The sequence below is a fragment of the Chiloscyllium punctatum genome, chromosome 38 (genome assembly GCF_047496795.1).
Source record: "Chiloscyllium punctatum isolate Juve2018m chromosome 38, sChiPun1.3, whole genome shotgun sequence".
In the NCBI taxonomy this organism is placed as follows: Eukaryota; Metazoa; Chordata; class Chondrichthyes; order Orectolobiformes; family Hemiscylliidae; genus Chiloscyllium; species Chiloscyllium punctatum.
This window is the reverse complement of record NC_092776.1, coordinates 12,853,792-12,874,408: the sequence shown is the minus strand read 5'-3', so window position 1 is coordinate 12,874,408 and position 20,617 is coordinate 12,853,792. Positions and strand designations below refer to the sequence as shown.

Below are 20,617 nucleotides of genomic sequence, written 5' to 3'. Positions count from 1 at the left end.
TCCCTACACACAGACTCTTCAGAGATCCTATTGTGGGCTTTTTTACATTTCCTACACATTCTGTTAGGTTCTGCCTGAAAGAGGTTGATGGCTTCATATTAATTTTTTTTGTTGTTCATTCACGGGCTGATGGTATCGCTCCCCTGCTCATCCCAAAGGGCAGCTAAAAGTCAACCACGTTGCTGTGGGTCTGGAGTCACATTTAAGCCAGACCGGGTAAAGATAGCAGTTTCCTTTCCCAAAGGACAATCGTGTGCCAGATGGGGTTTTCCTGACAATTGATTCACAATCATCATTAGATTCTTAATTCCAGATTTTTAATTGAACTCAAATTCCACCACCTGCTGCCGTGGGATTCGAACTTGGATCCCAAAACATTAGCTGGGTTAACAGACCCATGATAATACCACTCGGCTCAGGTAACCAGATAAAGCTTTACTGATGCATTGTCTTCTTGTCTGACAGTCGCCTGCACTCCAACCACCTCTACTGCGACTGCCACCTGTCCTGGCTCTCCCAATGGCTCCGCCAACGCCCACAGATCGGTCTCTTCACTCAGTGCACTGCTCCGCCTGACCTCCGAGGACTTAACGTGGCAGAGATACAGAAGCACGAGTTCTCCTGCACAGGTGAGTGCCGTTCGAATCCACGCTGCTCCCTGGGTGGGGGGCAGCTTTAGCCAGTTTGTTAACGGAGGTGATGGGGAGAGATCAAAAACCAGGAGGGAGAGCACAGTTGCAACTGAGCTGAACATCGGTAGTTGTAATATTTCATTCAGCGACTGAATAGGTCATCTAATAAAACATGAAGCTGAATCTCATTGTAGCAGCGTCAGAATCTGAGTTCCTAGATTTACAGGACAACCATAAGACCATAAGATATAATCGAATTAGGCCATTCAGCCTATCATTTACACCCCACCATTTGATCTTAACTGATATGTTTCTCAACCCCAGTTTTTAAAAACATTTTCGTTTGAGGGAAGTAGGCATCAGTGGTTGGGCCAATATTTATTGTCAGTCTCAAATTGCCCTTGAGAAGGTGGTAGTGAACTGCCTTCTTGAACTGCTGCAGTCCACCTTGGAGGGTATTCCAGGATCTTAACCCAGTGACAGTGAAGGAACGATGATATATTTCCAAGTCAGGTTGGTGTGTGGCTTGGAGGGGAACTTGAAGGTGGCGGTATTCCCATGTATCTGCTGACCTTGTCCTTCTAGATGGATGCGGTCATGGGTTTGGATGCTGCTGTCTGAGGATCTTGCCTCCTGCCTTCTCCCTGTTAACCTTGGTCTCCTTACTAATCAATAACCTTTCTGTCTCTTAAACATACTCAATGACTTGGCCTCTACAGCCTTCTGCAGCAATAATTTCCACAGAGTCACCACACTGTGGCTGAAGAAATTCCTCCTCATCTCAGTTTGAAAGGACAATCCCTTCAACTGTGGCCATTTGGCCCATGATGTTCTGCCAGCTCTGTGATGGAATTATCCAATTACATCTCACATTCCCCACAGTCCTGCACATTCTTCCTTTTCAACTATTTGTCCAATTCTCTTCTGAAGGTTCCTTTTGAATCTGCTTCCATTCCCCTTTCTGAATCACCAACAACACATTCCACAAAGAAGTCTCATTCCCATCTTGGGTTCCTTTGCCCTTTCTCTTACATTGTGTCCTCTGTTCCTGGTCCTCCCATCAAAACAATTAAAATGTTTGATTACATCTAATAAATCCTCCTTTCTGTCCTCCAAGGAGAACAATCCTAGCTGCTCCAGGCCTTGTTATCACTCTTGGAAATCCCTATTGAACACAATTAAAACGTAATAAAATTCTGATTTCAGTAAAGTGGCTACAATGATTGCTGAAAAACAGACTCATGACTTTCACTGAAGGAAACCCTGTTTTTGGAAGTCCTGTGGTGGAGTAGGCAGTGTCCCTACCTCTGAGCTAGAAGTTCTGGGTTTGAGTCCCATTCCAGAACTGAATGGTCAATGAAGGTGTGTTCACAACCTAGCCCCAGGTCAGAGTATACAGGGTTTGCTTCGCTCGGTTGGCTGGATGGCTAGTTTGCAATATAGAGCTGAAAAAATGTGTTGCTGGAAAAGCGCAGCAGGTCAGGCAGCATCCAAGGAGCACGAAAATCAATGTTTCGGGCATAAGCCCTTCTTCAGGAAGAAGGGCTTATGCCCGAAACGTCGATTCTCCTGCTTCTTGGATGCTGCCTGACCTGCTGCGCTTTTCCAGCAACAGATTTTTCAGCTCTGATCTCCAGCATCTGCAGTCCTCACATTCTCCTGGTTTGCAATATCGCGTGACTCCAACAGTGTGGGTTCAGTCCCATGAAGGACTTTCCTTCTCAACCTCTCCCCTCACCTGAGACGTGGTGACCCTCGGGTGAGACCACCACCACCTCTCTGTAATGGGAGGGTGGCCCTCTGGGATTGTGGCAACTTTGCCCTACTTTTACCTTTAGTAGGTTGAGTATCCATCTGTAAATGCTCCTATCAGGCGCCAATGGCAGGACATCAAAGCAGGCAAGACTCCTGATTGGTCGTGTGATGAACTATGGCTTCAACCATGACTGGCCATAGTTCCAGGCTACAACATGCTGGTAAAAAGCGGAAATTGCCGAGGCAATTCGGGGTGGGGTTGGACGGGGGCTCAGTTGGCTGGATTGCTGTTGTGGAGCAGGTTGGTGACCACAGCTCAGGGTTCTATCCCCATTCTACTGTTGGTGGATTCAAAATGTCCCCTTCTCCATGCTCATAAATCTGTGGGTCGGACGTGCTTTCAGACAGCGAACACAAGGAGAGAGAAACCCTATCATCCATACCCAGTCCATCTATATGTGACTCCAAACCCACAACATTGCTTTGATTTTAACAACGACCTAAAAATGGAGCTGTATCCAACATACTGTCATCAGGTTGGTCAAAAAGGTGGTGTCTCTCCACCTCCTCAGGTCAACTGAGGGTGAGCAATACTTGGTCACTCCTCCCAGTGATGTCCACTTCTGGAGAATAAATACAAAAGGAAGATGAAAGCCTCTTGTGGGGATGTGAATAGTTTAGAATATGATTTCACTGTGTTGAATCTGCAGTCCCCGTTCAACCCCCACCAGTATTACTTTGTAACCACACATGGACTTGTGTACACCTCCGCACACCAGGGATAAATTATGTATTCTGTAAATGTTTTCCTTGTTGTGTGATTGATGATTACTGAGTCCAAAGGATAGATTGTAATGTCTGCCCTTTTTATCCCTGCTGGGTGCTGGTCCCAGCTGAACAAATAACAACTCTCTGCACTCACTGCACATGCTGGGGGCAGCCGTCACATCGTCACTTACACCCCATTTCAGCATCTCACGTTGAAGAACTTTACTCTGTACCTAACCTTGTGCTGTCCCTGTCTTGGAAATGCTTGATATGGACAGTTACTCTGCATCTAAACTGTACTCTACATGCTCTGGGAGTGTTTGGTGAGGACAGTGTAGAGAGAGAGACGTACCCTGTAATGAAATGGCAGTGGCACTGTGCGAAGAGTACTTGATGAGGATAATTATGGGCGGCACAGTGGCACAGTGGTTAGCACTGCTGCCTCACAGCGCCAGAGACCAGGGTTCAATTCCCGCCTCAGGCGACTGACTGTGAGGAGTTTGCACATTCTCCCCGTGTCTGCGTGGGTTTCCTCCAGGTGCTCCGGTTTCCTCCCACAGTCCAAAGATGTGCAGGTCAGGTGAATTGACCATGCTAAATTGCCCGTAGTGTTAGGTAAGGGGTAGATGTAGATGTAGGGGTATGGGTGGGTTGCGCTTCGGCGGGGCGGTGTGGACTTGTTGGGCCGAAGGGCCTGTTTCCACACTGTAAGTAATCTAATCTAATTGTAATCTAATCTAAAATGTGGAGAGAGATTTACTCTGTATTAAATCTGTACAGGGGCAGTGTAGAGGAAGATTTGCTTTCAGTTTAAAAAAGAAAAGGCAGTTTTACTTTCAGTTTAAAAGAGTAGACAGAATTTTACTCAGTATCTGACTCTGTGCTGTATCCATCCCGGAATATCTTGATGGAGACAGTGCTGAGAAAGCTTTATGTCCAGTTTAAAAGCGTAGAGGGAGAGTTACGCTTTACTTAAGAGGAAGTGTGCAAATTGAAACAAACGTCAACAACTAGAGCTCCACAATGTGTTAGAATCCTACTGTATGTTAATAATATGTTAATCAACGAGGAAGAATTTGACAATGTTATATACATGTGTTGGACATGGCTGCTGAGTCTTGTACCTGACGATTCCCAACGTTACCCTTCTCTTGGTGGCTTCTCTCTGTAATTTCGTGTTGAGCTTAAACACTAGGAGCTGTAGCTGTTAGCTGAGCCATTGGCCCCACGTTAGCAATGGTCAAAAAATAGATCCAGTCAGAGTTGCTATTCCAGGATGGTATCCAGAATGAATTGAATATCAAGTGCAAATGGATGTGATTCCCTCACAGTTGAAGAATGTAGAAAATTAGGGCACTTGAATGTGGTGGCAGTGTACCTCCACCACTCGTATCATCGTTCAGCAGTTTTACTCCTTCCTCTTGTAAAAGAAGAGGCAAATATTGGGAGGAAAGACGACACGGCACTATTTAATGTTTTTGCGAAATGGAGTGAAATGGTCACGTAATGGCACTTAGGTTTGACAGTCGCTTCACATCCCCACTTTTAATTGAACAACATCAAGATAAAAATGCTCAGGCAGCCAGAGCAAAAGTGATGGGCTGAATGGTCTCCTCATGCTCTGTAACAATTCTGTCATCTTTGTGATTCTGAATACTCAGAAACCAAATTGAAACCACAGGTCAATATGTCAGATTTATCTGAAGGCCCAGGCAGAATAAAGTCAAACTGCTGATGGCATTTTGACCAGCAGATGAACTAGCTCCTGACAGCTCATTATGTGAATCGCACAAGGTGTTGGTGTCTAACAATAATGTTAGGCCTCAGAGAGGCCGCCCGCTTTCTCCAGTTTAATTGCTCTCGCGCTCTCTCTTGTTTGCACTGTCTTAGTCTCTCTGTCTGGTGCCTCAAATTTATAGGCAGCTAGTGGGTGGTAATCCCTGGAAATAAACTCAGAGGCACAGTCCTCCAGGGAGATAAGGGAGCATGATTTAATTCAAGTTTTCTTTTCAATCCTTGAAACCTTTTAACGGACTGCAGTATATCTAGGATCTTATGGGGGAGGGTGCAGTGGAGAGAGTTGAGAGAAGGGATGGCATTATGACTAGGATTGAAGGATAGATTTCACAGCAATATCAATTGAAAAGGGAAAGCCAGCCACACTGGCAATAAATAGACACTATAAACAGCACAAATACTGTTAACAGCTCATGGAGACCTGAATCAAGGGGATTTTCTTTCATCAGTGGCCTTTATAACTCGATTGGCAATCCAAAGGATTTTTCACAGGGTGGAGGTGGTCAATTACTAGAGCACAAAGGATCAAGGTGTGAGGGTGGGGGCAGGTTTATGGGTGAAGTTTAAAAGAGAGGTGCGAGGGTTGTGACTGCTCAGAATGCGTTGCCAGAGGAGATGGTTAAAGCAGACACAATATCAGCATTCAAGGAGCACCTGGATGAATAAATGAATAGGAAGGCAATAAAGGGATACAGATCCTGTAAGTGAACAGTTTTAGTATGGAAGGACAAAATGGAGGGCTGAAGGGCCTGTTCCTGTGCTGTATTGTTCCACGTTCTTTGTCCAAAGCTGTGGTCTAGAATTTTCTATAACAGTTCTGCAGTGAAGGCAATGAAGAGTCAGTCAGAGTGGTGTGGTCCGGAGTTACATGGATAACAGATTTCCTTCCCTAAAGGACAGTGGTGAACCAGTTGGATTTTTAACACCACTTTTAAAAGCAATCACTGCATTGACAGCATTTTTAACTTATCATTCAACACTACGTTTTGGCACATTAAGCTGTCAACACCTTTTGGACTTCCCCTGTGAAAAGTTCCCTGACAGCAGATTGAGGGTTCCCACCGTTCACCCCATCCTGGAATTGTGTGAACCACATTATTTTCAGAAGTGAGCCCAACTCCATCAGAATTGCAGAAGGTCTGAAATGCTTGTCACCACAGTCGAGATGGCAATGTGGGGGATGTTAGCTACAGGGGCATGAACTGCAACATTTCCTGTGCTGCTAAAAATTGTTGGACAGTGGGAGAGGGGATGGGAATCCCGGATTGGGGCCCTGTCTAGCCTGACTCCATTCTCCACGGATGGAGACATGACGATCTAGGCCAACGTCTTTTATTCCAAGCGAACCTGAGAAAGGAGTCGCAGAGTGGGTGTGTGCTTATTTTTACAAAATATATAAAAGCATCAGAATCAGTGCAGAGAAGGTTCACTTGACTGATTCTTGGGATGAAGGGCTTATCTTATAAGAAAATGTTGGACAGGTTGGTCTGATGATCTTACCGAAATATTTAAGCCCCCAAGCTGACTCAAAAGAGTGGATGTCACCCACGGGGCGGGTCTGCTTGGGGGACAGATGGGAACAGGGGGTGACAAAGGGTCATCTGTCCCACGTGAAGATGAGCATAAACTTTTGTTTTCTGTCTGGGTTTGATTCCTAACAACCAAGGGAATCACATGTTACCAGGGCTTGGTGTGAACATGGAGTTGAGGCCACAATCAGATCAGCGAGAATCTTCTGGAATGGTGAAGCAGCTGGAGGGGCCAAGTGGCCTCTTCCTGTTTGTAGATCATATGTTGTTCTTTGCTGTGGAATCTAGAACAAGAGGTTATAATGTCAGTGTGCTGGATAAAGACAAAGAGCAATTTCTCGCTTGGAAGAGTCTTCAAAATTTCCCACTCTAGGGGGTTCAGTCATTTTGTACATTCAAAACTGAGATCATTACATTTCTGGGCACAAGGGAATTTTGTCCTTTTTTTGTTAGTGGATTGTGAATGTCACTGGTTGGATCAGCATTTATTGTCCATCCCTGATCACCCATCTGAGAGGCTTTCAAAGTCATTTCAGAGGACATTTTAAGAATCAACCATATCGCTATGGGTCTGGAGTCACATGTAGGCCAAGACCACGTAAGGACGGCAGATTTCCATCCATAAAAGGCATTAGTGAACCAGATGGAATTTTACAACAATTGACAATGGTTGGATGGTCACTATTAGTTCAGGTTTTAATGAAATCAGATTTTTCCATCTGCCATGGTGGGATTTGAACCCATAGTCCCAGAACATCAGTCTGGGGATTTTGGACAACTAATCCAGTGGCATTACCACTGCCTCCCTCAAATGAAGGAACATGGGAACAGTGCAGGAATATCAGGCTGATAAAGTCATAGAGTCATACAGCATAGAAAGGGTCAGTGTGGACTTGTTAGGCCGAAGGGCCTGTTTCCACACTGTAGGGAATCTAACGTAATCTAATCTAATGACACAAACCCCTTGCTCCAATCAGTCCATGCCAACCCATGTTCCCAAACTAAACTAGTCCTATCTGCCTGAGCTTGGCCCCTAACCCTCCAAACATTTCTTCTTCATGTACTTATCCAAACGTCTTTTAAATGTAGTAACTGTACCACATCCACCGCTTCCTCTGGAAGCTCAGTCCACACACGAACCACTCTCTGTGTAAAACATTTTCCCCTCATATCTTTTTTAAATCTTTCTCCTCTCAGCTTAAAAATATACCCTCTAATCTTGAAATTCCCTACCTCAGGGAAAAGACACCTGTCATTGACCTTATCTGTACCCCTCAGGATTTTATAAACCTCTGTAAGGTCACCCCTCAATCTCCTATGCTCCAGTGAAAAAAGTAACAGCATATCCAGCCTTTCCTCATAACGCAAACTTTCCAGATTCAGAATCGGTCCATGTAGACTCCAGATTTAATCGTGATGTAGAAGATCAGCCATGATCTCAGTGAAAAGCAAATCAGGGTTAAGGAGCACAATGTGTGCGACTAGTTCTTATGTTCACATGTTTGGCAGAGTTAACTGTCTGTTGCACTCTCCTGCCCACTGCAGGTCATTCGGATAGCTCTCGGACCCAGTCCTGCGGCCTGGCCTCTGGGTCATGTCCTGCTGTGTGTACCTGCAGCAACAGCATCGTCGACTGTCGTGGTAAAGGCCTGACCGCCATTCCCGCTAACCTCCCTGAGACCATCACCGAAATGTAAGTACTAACGAGTGCACGGAAAGATCCAGACTTCCCCGGATATCCTGCCCCTCACCACTTTGGAAACATCTAGCCCACAATTATGTACTGAAGCCACAACCTATCCCTCAACCAATGTCACTAATCAATAAGAAGACACATTACAGGCCATTGAATGTATATAGAGTCATAGAGATGGACAGCACGGAAACAGACCCTTTGGTCCAACCCGTCCATGCCGACCAGATATCCCAACCCAATCTAGTCCTGCCTGCCAGCACCCATCTGTTTATCCTACCCATGCCCTTCATGATTTTATAAACCTCTATAAGGTCACCCCTCAGCCTCTGACGCTCCAGGGAAAACAGCCGCAGCCTGTTCAGCCTCTCCCTGTAGCTCAAATCCTCCAACCCTGGCAACATCCTTGTAAATCTTTTCTGAACCCTTTCAAATTTCATAACATCTTTCCAATAGAAAGGAGACCAGAATTGCATGGCAATATTCCAACAGTGGTCTAACCAATGTCCTGTACAGCTGCAACGTGACCTCCCAACTCCTGTACTCAATACTCTGACCATAAAGGAAAGCATACCAAACACCTTCTTCACTATCCTATCTACTTGTGACTCCACTTTCAAGGAGCTATGAACCTGCACTCCAAGGTCTCTTTGTTCAACAACACTCCCCAGGACCTTACCATTAAGTGTATAAGTCCTGCTAAGATTTGATTTCCCAAAATGCAGCACCTTGCATTTATCTGAATTAAACTCCATCTGCCACTTCTCAGCCCATTGGCTCATCTGGTCAAGATCCTGTTGTAATCTGAGGTAACCCTCTTCGCTGTCCACTATACCTCCAATTTTGGTGTCATCTGCAAACTTACTAACTGTACCTCTTATGCTCATTTATGTAAATGACGAAAAGTAGAGGACCCAGCACCGATCCTTGTGGCACTCCACTGGTCACAGGCTTCCAATCTGAAAAGCAACCCTCCACCACCACCCTCTGTCTTCTACCTTCGAGCCACCTCTGTATCCAAATGGCTAGTTCTTCCTGTATTCCATGAGATCTAACCTTGCTAACCAGTCTCCCATGGGGAACCTCGTTGAACGCCTTACTGAAGTCCATATAGATCACGTCCACCGCTCTGCCCTCATCAATCCTCTTTGTTACTTCTTCAAAAAACTCAGTCAAGTTTGTGAGACATGATCTCACACGCATAAAGCCACGGTGACTATTCCTAATCAGTCCTTGCCTTTCTTAAATACATGTACACCCTGTTCCGCAGGATTCCCTCCAACAACTTGCCCACCACAGATGTCAATCTCACCAGTCTATAGTACCCTGGTTTGTCCTTACCGCCCTTCTTAAATAATGGTATCATGTTAGCCAACCTCCAATCTTCCTCACCTCACCTGTGACTATCGATGATACAAATATCTCAATAAGAGGCCCAGCAATCACTTCCCTACCTTTCCATAGAGTTCTAGAGTACACCTGCTCTTTGCTACTTTCCCCCACCCTCCTCCCTGACCTATCACCTCCATCCCCACATCCATTCACCTATTGTACTGTATGCTACTTTCTCCCCACCCCCACCCTCCTCTGATCTTTCTCTCCCCTCTGCAGGCACTCTGCCTCTATTCCTGATGAAGGGCTTTTGCCCGAAACATCAATTTTCCTGCTCCTCGGAGGCTGCCTGAACTGCTGTGCTTTTCCAGCACCACTCTAATCTAAACCTGATCAGGTCCTGGGGATTTATCAACCTTTATGGATTTCAAGACATCCTGCACTGTATTACAGACATTTTTCAAGATGTCACCATCTATTTCCCTATAGTCTATATCTTCCATGTCCTTTTCCACAGTAAATACTGACGCAAAATACTAATTTAGTATCGCCCCATCTCCTGCGGCTCCAAACATAGGCTGTCTTGCTGATATCTGAGGGGCCCTATTCTCTCCCTAGTTAGCCTTTTGCCCTTAATATATTTGTAAAAACCCTGTGGATTCTCCTTAACCCTATTTGCCAAAGCTATCTCATGTCCCCATTTTGCCCTCCTGATTTCCCTCTTAAGTATACTCCTACTTCCTTTATACTCTTCTAAGGATTCACTCGATCTAACCTGTCTATACCTGACATATGCTTCCTTGATTTTCTTAACCAAACCCTCAATTTCTTTAGTCATCCAGCATTCCCTATACCTACCAGCCTTTCCTTTCACCCTGACAGGAGTATACTTTCTCTGGACTCTTGTTATCGCATTTCTGAAGGCTTCCCATTTTCCAGCCATCCCTTTACCTGCGAACATATGCCTTCAATCAGCTTTTGAAAGTTCTTGCCTAATACCATCAAAATTGGCCTTCCTCCAGTTTGGGACTTCAACTTTTAGATCTGGTCTATCCTTTTCCATCACTATTTTAAAACTAATAGAATTATGGTCACTGGCCCCAAAGTGCTCCCCCTTGACACCTCAGTCACCTGCCCTGCCTTATTTCCCAAGAGTAGGTCAAGTTTTGCACCTTCTCTAGGAGGTACATCCACATATTGAATCAGAAAATTGTCTTGTACACACGTAACAAATTCTGCACCATCTAAACCTTTAACACTATGGCAGTCCCAGTCTATGTTTGGAAAGTTAAAATCCCCTCCCATAACCACCCTATTATTCTTACAGATAGCTCAGATCTCCTTACAAATTTGTTTCTCAATTTCCTCTGACTATTAGGGGGTCTATAATACAATTCCAATAAGGTGATCATCCTTTTCATATTTCTCAGTTCCACCCAAATAACTTCCCTGGATGTATTTCCAGGAATATCCTCCCTCAGCACAGCTGTAATGCTATCCCTTATCAAAAATGCCACTCCCCCTCCTCTCTTGCCTCCCTTTCTATCCTTCCTGTAGCATTTGTATCCTGGAACATTAAGCTGCCAGTCCTGCCCATCCCTGAGCCATGTTTCTGTAATTGCTATGATATCCCAGTCCCATGTTCCTAACCATGCCCTGAGTTAATCTGCCTTCCCTGTTAGGCCCCTTGCATTGAAATAAATGCAGTTTAATTTATCAGTCCTACCTTGTTCTCTGCTCTGTGCCTGCCTGCCCTGACTGTTTGACTCACTTCTGTTCTCGACTGTACTAGTCTCAGATTGATCTCTTTCCTCACTATTTCCCTGGGTCCCACCTTAATAGTCTAAATCCTCCCGAGCAGCTCTAGCAAATCTCCCTGCAGTATATTAGTCCCCTTCCAATTCAGGTGCAATCCATCCTTCTTGTACAGGGCATTTCTACCCCAGAAGAGATTCCAATGATGCAAAAATGTGAATCCTTCTCCCATACATCAGCTCCTCAGCCACACATTCATCTGCTCTATCCTCCTGTTCCTACCATCACTAGCTCATAGCACCAGGAGTGATCCAGATATTACTACCTTGAGGACCTCCTATTTAAATTCCTGCCTAACTTTCTATATTCTTCCTTCAGAATCTCATCATTTTTCTTTCCTTCGTCGTCAGTTCAGAGGTGTACAATGACCTCCTGCTGGCCCCTCTCCCCTTTGTGAACATTCTGCACCCTCTCTGAGACATCCTTGATCCTGGCACCAGGGAAGCAACACACCATTCTGATTTTTCGCTGCCTACAGAAACATCTGTCTGTACCTCAGACTAGATAGTCCCCTAACACAATCGCTTGGAACCCAACGTACCTCTCAATACATTAGTGCCAGTCTCCATACCAGAAATTTGGCTGTTCGTGCTACATTCCCCTGAGAATCCATCACCCCCTACATTTTCCAAGACCGCATACTTGTTTGAAATAGGGATAGCCACAGAAGACTCCTGTCCTACCTGCCTACCTCTCCTACCTTTCCTGGAATTAACCCATCTACCCGACTGTATATGTGGCTTTTTTCTCTTCCTATAACTCCTATAACTGCCATCCCTTACTCTTGTAAGTTCCTCATTGCCTCTAACTGTTGCTTCAACTGATCCATTCGGTCTGATAGGATTCACAACCAACGGCAGTTATTGCAGATATAATCCTCACTAACCCATAAACTCTCCCCGAACTCCCACATCTGACAAGAAGAGTATATCACTCTACTAAAGGCCATTTTTGCTTCTTCCAATCTACAGACCCAGAAAATAGCACCATCTCATTCCTCTCCAAGTACTGCTCCAGGCTAACTTAATACTTAAGGCTTCAGAGACATATCTCAATAAACATTGAATCAATAAAGAATTCACTCTACTCACTGTTGTAGATTTACAGCAAGGCTATACTTAAAACTCTATTCCTGATGAAAGGCTTTTGCCTGAAAAGTTGGTTTTCCTGCTCCTCGGATGCTGCCTGACCTGCTGTGCTTTTCTAGCACCACTCTAATCTAAACTCTGGTTTCCAGCATCTGCAGTCCTCACTTTTGCCTATACTTAAATCTATCCACATCCCTGTTTCTGTGCTGTGACCTCCCCAAACAGGTCCCTCCAAGATCAGCTATGAATTTCACTGTTTGTTAAGTTTTCCTAGACCCACTCCGATGTCCAGCAATACATGAATTCAAACAGCAAAGGGTCACTGATGTGTCAGGGAGCAGTGTTGGTTTCTCTCTCTCTCTCTCTCTCTCTCTCTCTCCTGCACTAACCATGTCTTTGGTTAGTGTCCTTCTCCCTTTTTAAAAGTGCCATTGGGATCTTGCTGTGCTTAGGTTGGAAACTGTCATTTTCTGTTCCATAATTTTTCGCTCAACATTTCAAGAACACTTAGCAGACTGTGGGATTAGTGGGTATCCCGGGAACATTGTAGAAATGCAAGTCTTCCCTATTTCCATTTACAAAACTCAAGCTGAACAACTTATTCACTGCGTGAATTGCCTGTCAAATCCAACAGACCAACAAAACCCTCTGATCCAATCCAAAGATCTTGTATCACTATTTTAAAGAGCTCTGTCCAGTACCTGGAACAACATTCACCCCACTGCTGTAAATTCTAAAAGAAACCAAATCATTATGATTTCAAAACGTCAAACTTTATTGTTTATTAGTATTTGTTCAGAGGATGTAGGTGTCATTGGATAGGCAGTATTTATTGCCCATCCCTAATTGCCCAGAGGGCAGTTAAGAGTCAACCACATTGCTGTAGGTCTGGAGTCACATGTAGGCCAGACCAGGTAAGGATGGCAATTTCCTTGCCTAAAGGTCATTAGTGAACCAGGTGGGTTTTTCCCGAAAACTGGCAATGGATACATGGTCATCATTAGACCCTTAGTTCCAGATTTGTTGTTTATTGAATTCAGATTCCGCCATCTGCCTGGCAGAATTCAAACCCAGTTCCCCAGATCATTACCTGGGTCTCTGGATTAACAGTCCAGTGATAATATCATCAGGGTATTGCCTCCCGTTATTGGCGAAAAAGCATTTCCGGTTGTTCTGAGGTTATGAATGGTGCTATGCAAATGCAGATTTTTTCTTTGTCTCTCATCATAGTTGCATGTGTGCCATTGGCCTCAGTGTTACAGCCAGGGTGGTGAGGGGGAGGCCAGCTAATAAACTTCGCAAGGAGTGGGTTACCCTTCCTAATCACTACCTGAGAGTGTGAGTCCGTGAGAGTTAGCAGAGCGCAGAATCAGGCTGAAGCAACGCCTTATAAAGTTGAATCAGCCTCATGTGTGTGTCATTGTGTGGTTACCGAGGCATAGAGTCATACAGCTTGGAAACAGACCCTTGGGTTGGACTTGTCCATGCCAACCAAGTTTCCCAAACTAAACTAGTCCCACTTGTCTGCATTTGGCCCATATCCCTCCAAACCTTTCCTATTCACGTACTTATCCAAGTATTTTAACTGTACTTACATCTTCCACTTCCTCTCACAGTTCATTCCAGGTATGAACCACCCTCTATGTGAAAAGGTTGCCCTTTGGGTCCCTTTAAATCTTTCTCCTCTCACCCTAAAAACATGCCCCTTAGTTTTGAACTAATCCGTCCTGGGGAAAAGACCTTTGCCACTCACCTTATCTATACCCCTCGTGATTTTATAAACTTCTATAAGATCACCCCTCAACCTCCTATGCTTCAGTCAAAAATGTTACAGGCTATCTAGCCAATTTTTATAACTCAAACCCTCCAGTCCCAGCACCATCCTGCAAAATCTTTTCTGAACCTTCTCCAATTTAATACTATCTTTCCAAAAGCAGGGTGACCAGAACTGCACACAGTACTCCAGATGAGGTCTCACCAACCTCAGCGTGATATCCCAACTCCTATACTCAAAGGTCTGAGCAGTGAAGGCAAGTGTGCTAAATGCCTTCTTATGAGAAAGTGAGGACTGCAGATGCTGGAGATCAGAGTTGAGAGCATGGTACTGGAAAAGCACAGCAGGTCAGACAGCATCCGAGGAGCGGGAGAATCGATGTTTTGGGCATATGCCTCATTCCTGATGAAGGGCTTATGCCTGAAATGTCGATTCTCTGCTCCTCGAATGCTGCCTAACTTACTGTGCTTTTCCAGCACCTCACTCTCGACAATAAATGTCTTCTTAACCAACCTGTCTACCTGTAATGCAACTTCAAAGCACTATGTACCTGAACCCCATAGGTCTCTCTGTTCAACAATACTCCTCAGGGCCCTACAATTAATTGCAAATGCCCTGCCCTTGTTTGTTTTAACAAAATGCAATACCTCGCATTTATCCAAATTTAACTCCATCTGCCATTCCTCAGCCCATTGACCTAATTGACCAAGATCTCTTTATAGTCTTAGATAACCTTCTTCACTATTGACTGTACCACCAATTTTGGTGTCATCTGCAAACTTACTATCCATGCCTCCTAAATTCTCATTCAAATCGTTTATATAAATTGCAAACAAAAATGGGCCCAGCATTGATCCCAGTGGAACACCGCAGGTCACAGGCCTCCAGTCTGAAAAGCAAAATAAAAGTTATTGTTTTCTTATTCATTCATGGGATATGGGCAGCATCGGCTGGCCCAGGACTTATTGCCCATCCCTAATTGCCCTTCAGAAGGTGGTGGTGAGCTGCCTTCTTGAATCAATGCTGTGCTCAAACTGTAAGAAACCCTCACAACGGGGAGGAAATTCCTGGATTTTGAAACGACAGTGAAGGAACAGTGATATACTTCCAAGTCAGGATGATGAGTGGGCTTCGAGGGAAACTTGTAGATTGTGGTGCTCCCAAGTAGTTGCTTCCTTCTAGATGGAATTGGTCATGTGATTAAAACATTTAGCCTTGAGAATCAGATTAAGAGAGCTTCTGTCATGTAAGAATCCTTTTTTGCTACAAACTCTGTGGCAAATCTATTCGTTTTTAAGAGAAAAATACTAATTAGGCCAGAACTTAACTAACATATGCACAGCATGTGTGGGTGGCATAAACAGGACCTGCTTCAGAACCACCTAAGGAGTTCCAAGGACCCCTACAGTTTGGCTCTGTCAAATGCCTGCTGAGTTTGTTATATTTTTTCTTTCCTCATGCTTTGCAAAACTGTTGAGAAATGAGTCAGTTTCATCTTACCTAAATGAGGTAAAACATACTCTTTACAGGCAGTTCCTGAGCAAACACTGTGTTCAGTTTTTTAAAATTCTTTCATGGGCTGTTGGTGTCTCTGATAAGGCATTGTTGGCCACCCCTAATTGTCCTTAAAATGAGCATCCTAACTCAACCATTTCAGCAGGCAGTTAAAACAATACTTTGGATCTGGAGTCATGCGTAGGCCAGAAAAAAGATGACAGATTTCCTGCTCTGGTGAACCAAATCAGATTTCAATGACAATTTTATAGTCATCACGACGGAGACCAGCCTTCAGAACGTTCTTATTCGGTGAATTGAAATTCTACCCACTGCTTTGGTGGGACTTGAACAAGTGTGCCCGGGACAATAGGCTGAAGTTGCTACCTCAGTCACATTACCACTGTGTCGCTATCTCCTCATTCTGTATTCGATCACACAAGTCTGTTTACTATTGATTCTCAATGTGGTTAAGGCGGGTCGTGGACTCAGGGAAAAGTAAACAAAACAAAAGAGAAGCTGGAAAAGAGAGCTAAACGAATGGGGTAGAGACAAAAATTGCAGACGTTGGAATCCAGAGTAGACAGGCAGGAGGCTGGAAGATCACAGCAAGCCAGGCAGCATCAGGAGGTGGCTAAGTCGACATTTTGGGTATAACGAATGGAGTAAACATTCTAAAAACTATAGCTCACATAGAAACCACTGCCATCTCTACATACCTCTCTACATTGTGTTGGTCATCATGGCTGAACTGCCTTTAGTCAGCAGCAGCTTACCAACATTGTGCAGCTGGGAGCAGTTCAATTTGGAGTCTTGTGGAATAGTCAAGGCCAACAATTCTCCTCCCAGTCCAGTTCTCAAGCCACATGGAGTTACATTCCCAGATCGTGGGAACACAGTTGAGGTGGGAGAAAGCGTAAGAACACACAGGGATTAGGACTTCTCCGTAAACTTCAAATTCCCTGCTTTTCTGATGTAGGGCAGATTTGCAGAGAGTGGGGGAAAAGTAAGGGAGACCGGACATCCCGCTATCCCACAAGGAAAGAGTCTATTAGAGCAGCTGTGTGTGTGGGAGATGTGTGTGTAAGTGATTCACATGGGTGCTGTAGTTCAGGAAGGATAGAGGATTCGTCAGCTGCTTGTAACATATGCCTGAAAGTTAATTGAAGAGTTTGAAATTATTAAGGTATTTTGACAGAGTAGATAGGGAGAAATAACTGCCATTGGCAGGAGGGTTGGCCACCATAAATGCAGTTTTATGATAATTGGTAAAAGAACTGGAGGGGTGGAAGGGGTATTTTTCATCGTGGGTTGTTACGGACTCGAATACATTGCCTGGAAGGGCGGTGGGAGCAAGTTCAACAAAAGCTTTCGAAACAACGTAAAAATAAAACTTGTGAAGGAGAAATTTACAGGGTTCTGGTAGAAGAGCTGTGAAATGGAACAAACTAGAGAGCTCTTTCAAACATAACAGCGTAAGAACTAAGAGCAGGAGTAGGTCATCTGGCCCGTTGAGTCTGCTACACCATTCAGTAAGGTCATGGCTGATCTTTTCAGCTCCACTTACCCGCCCGCTTACCATAACCCTTAATTCCTTTACTGTTCAAAAATCTACCTTTGCCTTAGAAACGTCAAATGAGGAAGCTTCCACTGTTTGCCTGGGCAGGAAATTCCACCGATCCACAACCGTTTGGGTTAAGAAGTTCCTCCTCAGCTCAGGCCTAAATCTACTCCCTCTTATTTTGAGGCTATGTCCCCTAATTCTAGTTTCACCTGCCAGTGGAAACAACCTCCCTGTTTCTATCTTGTCTATTCCCTTCATAATTTTATATGTTTCTAGCAGATCCTTCCCCCCCACCCTCCCGCCCCCCGCCCCCACCATTCTGACAAATTCCAATGAGTATAGTCCCAGTGTACTCAATCCCTCTTCAAAGCCAATCCTTTCAATTCTGGAATCAAACTAATAAACTCCTCTGCACCCTTTCCAGTGCCAGTACATCCTTTCTCGAGTAAGGAGACCAAAACTGTACACAGTACTCCAGGTGTAGCCTCACCAGCACCCCATACAGCTGCAGCATAACCTCCCTGTTTTAAAACTCCATCCCTTCTAGCAATGAGAGAACCAGCACACTCTTGATGGGCTGAATGGCCTCTCCCTATAGTGTAAGATTTGGTGATTCAAATTAGTTGCAGGCTAAAGGTTTATTAAATCTAATTTTATATCGGTGGTGGAATTAGAACTAGCAGCTTTTCTGTTTTTGATTCAGTACCATTTCCATTAGTGTTTAGCATCTGTGGGATTGGACATGGTCTCAGCATTTTTCTCCTTGCTTTAGCCATCATTCAAAGCAATGTGCTCTTTCCCTTCTGCTGTAAAGAAATCAAAATATGCTTGTTCCCAAGGCTTGTATTGAACCACGGGATGAAAATACTCTTAATTGGATCAGTTCTCATTCCTGAAACACATTTCACGACTTCTTACCAACTCTTCAACTCTCCATTTGGATACCAAAATTAACTTCCTGCTGCTTCCTTCACGTGGCTTGTTCCTGTTTGCTTCATGCTGAAGTTCCTTTAACAATCTCTCTCTCTAAACCTTGCTGGATTAACATCTCTTTAAATCCCTGCAGAGAGAGCCTTGGCCCCTTCACTCTTCTGTGTGAAAAACTACAATTATTCATGATCATCACTATTTAGGCCAGACATTCCCGTCTCTAATTGCACACATTGCTGAGAACAACATCTTTGCGAGTTTCTTTACTGTTTTTTCTGGCATGTCGTTTGTGAATGTGAAGTAATTCACAGGTAACTCAGTGCTGAAGACTGAATCAGTTCTCACAGGAAATCTTGAAAGAGCTTCCACATTCGCAAGGTCTGTTGACTTAAGATATTTAATATTGTACTGATGGCTGAGTTTACCATGTGTTTCCCCTTGATCAAAGAACATTTTGTGTTTTCTTCACACTACCTCATACCTTCTCACTGATCAAAAATATAAATTACTCAGCCCTGTTCAACCTAAGGTTAGATCTCACGGAATAAAGGGAGAACTAGCCATTTGGATCCAGAACTGGTTGAAAGGTAGAAGACAGAGGGTGGTGGTGGAGGGTTGTTTTTCAGACTGGAGGCCTGTGACCAGTGGAGTGCCACAAGGATCGGTACTGGGTCCTCTACTTTTCATCATTTATATAAATTAGCATAAGAGGTACAGTTAGTAAGTTTGCAGATGACACCAAAATTGGAGGTGTAGTGGACAGCGAAGAGGGTTACCTCAGATTACAACAGGATCTTGACCAGATGGGCCAATGGGATGAGAAGTGGCAGATGGAGTTTAATTCAGATAAATGCGAGGTGCTGCATTTTGGGAAAGCAAACCTTAGCAGGACTTATACACTTAATGGTAAGGTCCTAGGGAATTCTGCTGAACAAAGAGACCTTGGAGTGCAGGTTCATAGCTCCTTGAAAGTGGAGTCACAAGTAGATAGGATAGTGAAGAAGGTGTTTGGTATGCTTTCCTTTATTGATCAGAGTATTGAGTGCAGGAGTTGGGAGGTCACGTTGCGGCTGTACAGGACATTGGTTAGGCCACTGTTGGAATATTGCCATGCAATTCTGGTCTCCTTCCTATTGGAAAGATGTTATGAAACTTGAAAGGGTTCAGAAAAGATTTACAACGATGTTGCCGGGGAGGAAGGATTTGAGCTATAGGGAGTGGCTGAACAGGCTGGGGCTGTTTTTCCTAGAATGTCAGAGGCTGAGGGGTGACCTTATAGAGGTTTATAAAATCATGAGGGGCATGGATAGGAAAAATAGACAAAGTATTTTCCCTGGGGTGGGGGAGTCCAGAACTGGAGGGCATAGGTTTAGGGTGAGAGGGGAAAGATATAAAAGAGACCTAAGGGGCAACATTTTCATGCAGAGGGTGGTACATGTATGGAATGAGCTGCCAGAGGAAGCAATGGAGTCTGGTACAATTGCAACAGTTAAAAGACAACTGGATGGGTATATGAATAGGAAGGGTTTGGAGGGATATGGGCCGGGTGCTGGCAGGTGGGGCTAGATTGAATTGGGATATCTGGTCGGCATGGACAAATTGTACCGAAGGGTCTGTTTCCATGCTGTACATCTCTATGACTCTATGACTTATCTTCTGAAGTCAATTTCTTCCCACTAGTAGACCTTGTACTTCTTACAAGTACGAACAGTAAGTAATAGGGTTTTATTTTATTCACTTGAGGCTGAGTAGCTGGGCTGAGTTGAAATATCATCATATTCCAATCTAACACTAATTTCACCTAACTCAGGAATACTGTAATTGGAAAACCAATCAGTTTCATGACAGTTTTGTATAAAGGACGTGACTTTGCAAAGTCCTTGTTCACTCCTTCAGTAATAGCAGATACATCTCTCCTGATGAAGGGCTTTTGCCCGAAACTTCAATGTTCCTGCTCCTCGGATGCTGCCTGACCTGCTGTGCTTTTCCAGCATCACTCTAATCCTGACTCTGATCTCCAGCATCTGCAGTACCCACTACCGCCTGGCTGATTTTAACCTTACTGCGAATCTTCTTCCAAGGATGTCTATCTTGAAGAAGTTCTCCTCCTCTCTTTACAAGGATCTCAATGAGTCTCTCTCTCACTGCAGCCCCCAGATCCTCTCCTCTGCCCATTCCTGATGAAGGGCTTTTGCCCAAAGCGTCAATTTTCCTGCTCCTTGGATGCTTCCTGACCTGCTGTGCTTTTCCAGCACCACTCTAATCTTGATTCTAATCTCCAGCACCTGCAGTACCCACCTCCGCCTACATCTCTGCTTGTATCAGTTGTGAAAGTAAATTGTGAATCTCTGATTTCCCATTACACTGTAATTATATCTTTAGCCCTATAACTCTCATCTTCTAGGCACTGTTTTTCTTGCTATTTGACTAAGTATGTGAGACAAGA

The 20,617-nt window shown here is 44.4% G+C and overlaps 1 protein-coding gene across 2 annotated transcripts in view; it reads left to right on the top strand.

Annotated features, from left to right (window-relative positions):
- Positions 1–20,617, top strand: part of LOC140463354 (slit homolog 1 protein-like) — a 334,431-nt gene that overhangs the window by 135,561 nt on the left and 178,253 nt on the right. For both annotated transcript variants that reach the window (XM_072557191.1, XM_072557190.1), the window contains exons 8-9: positions 466–629; positions 8,027–8,174. In XM_072557191.1, coding sequence (XP_072413292.1) covers positions 466–629; positions 8,027–8,174 — 312 coding nt within the window. The remainder of the gene's footprint in view (positions 1–465; positions 630–8,026; positions 8,175–20,617) is intronic.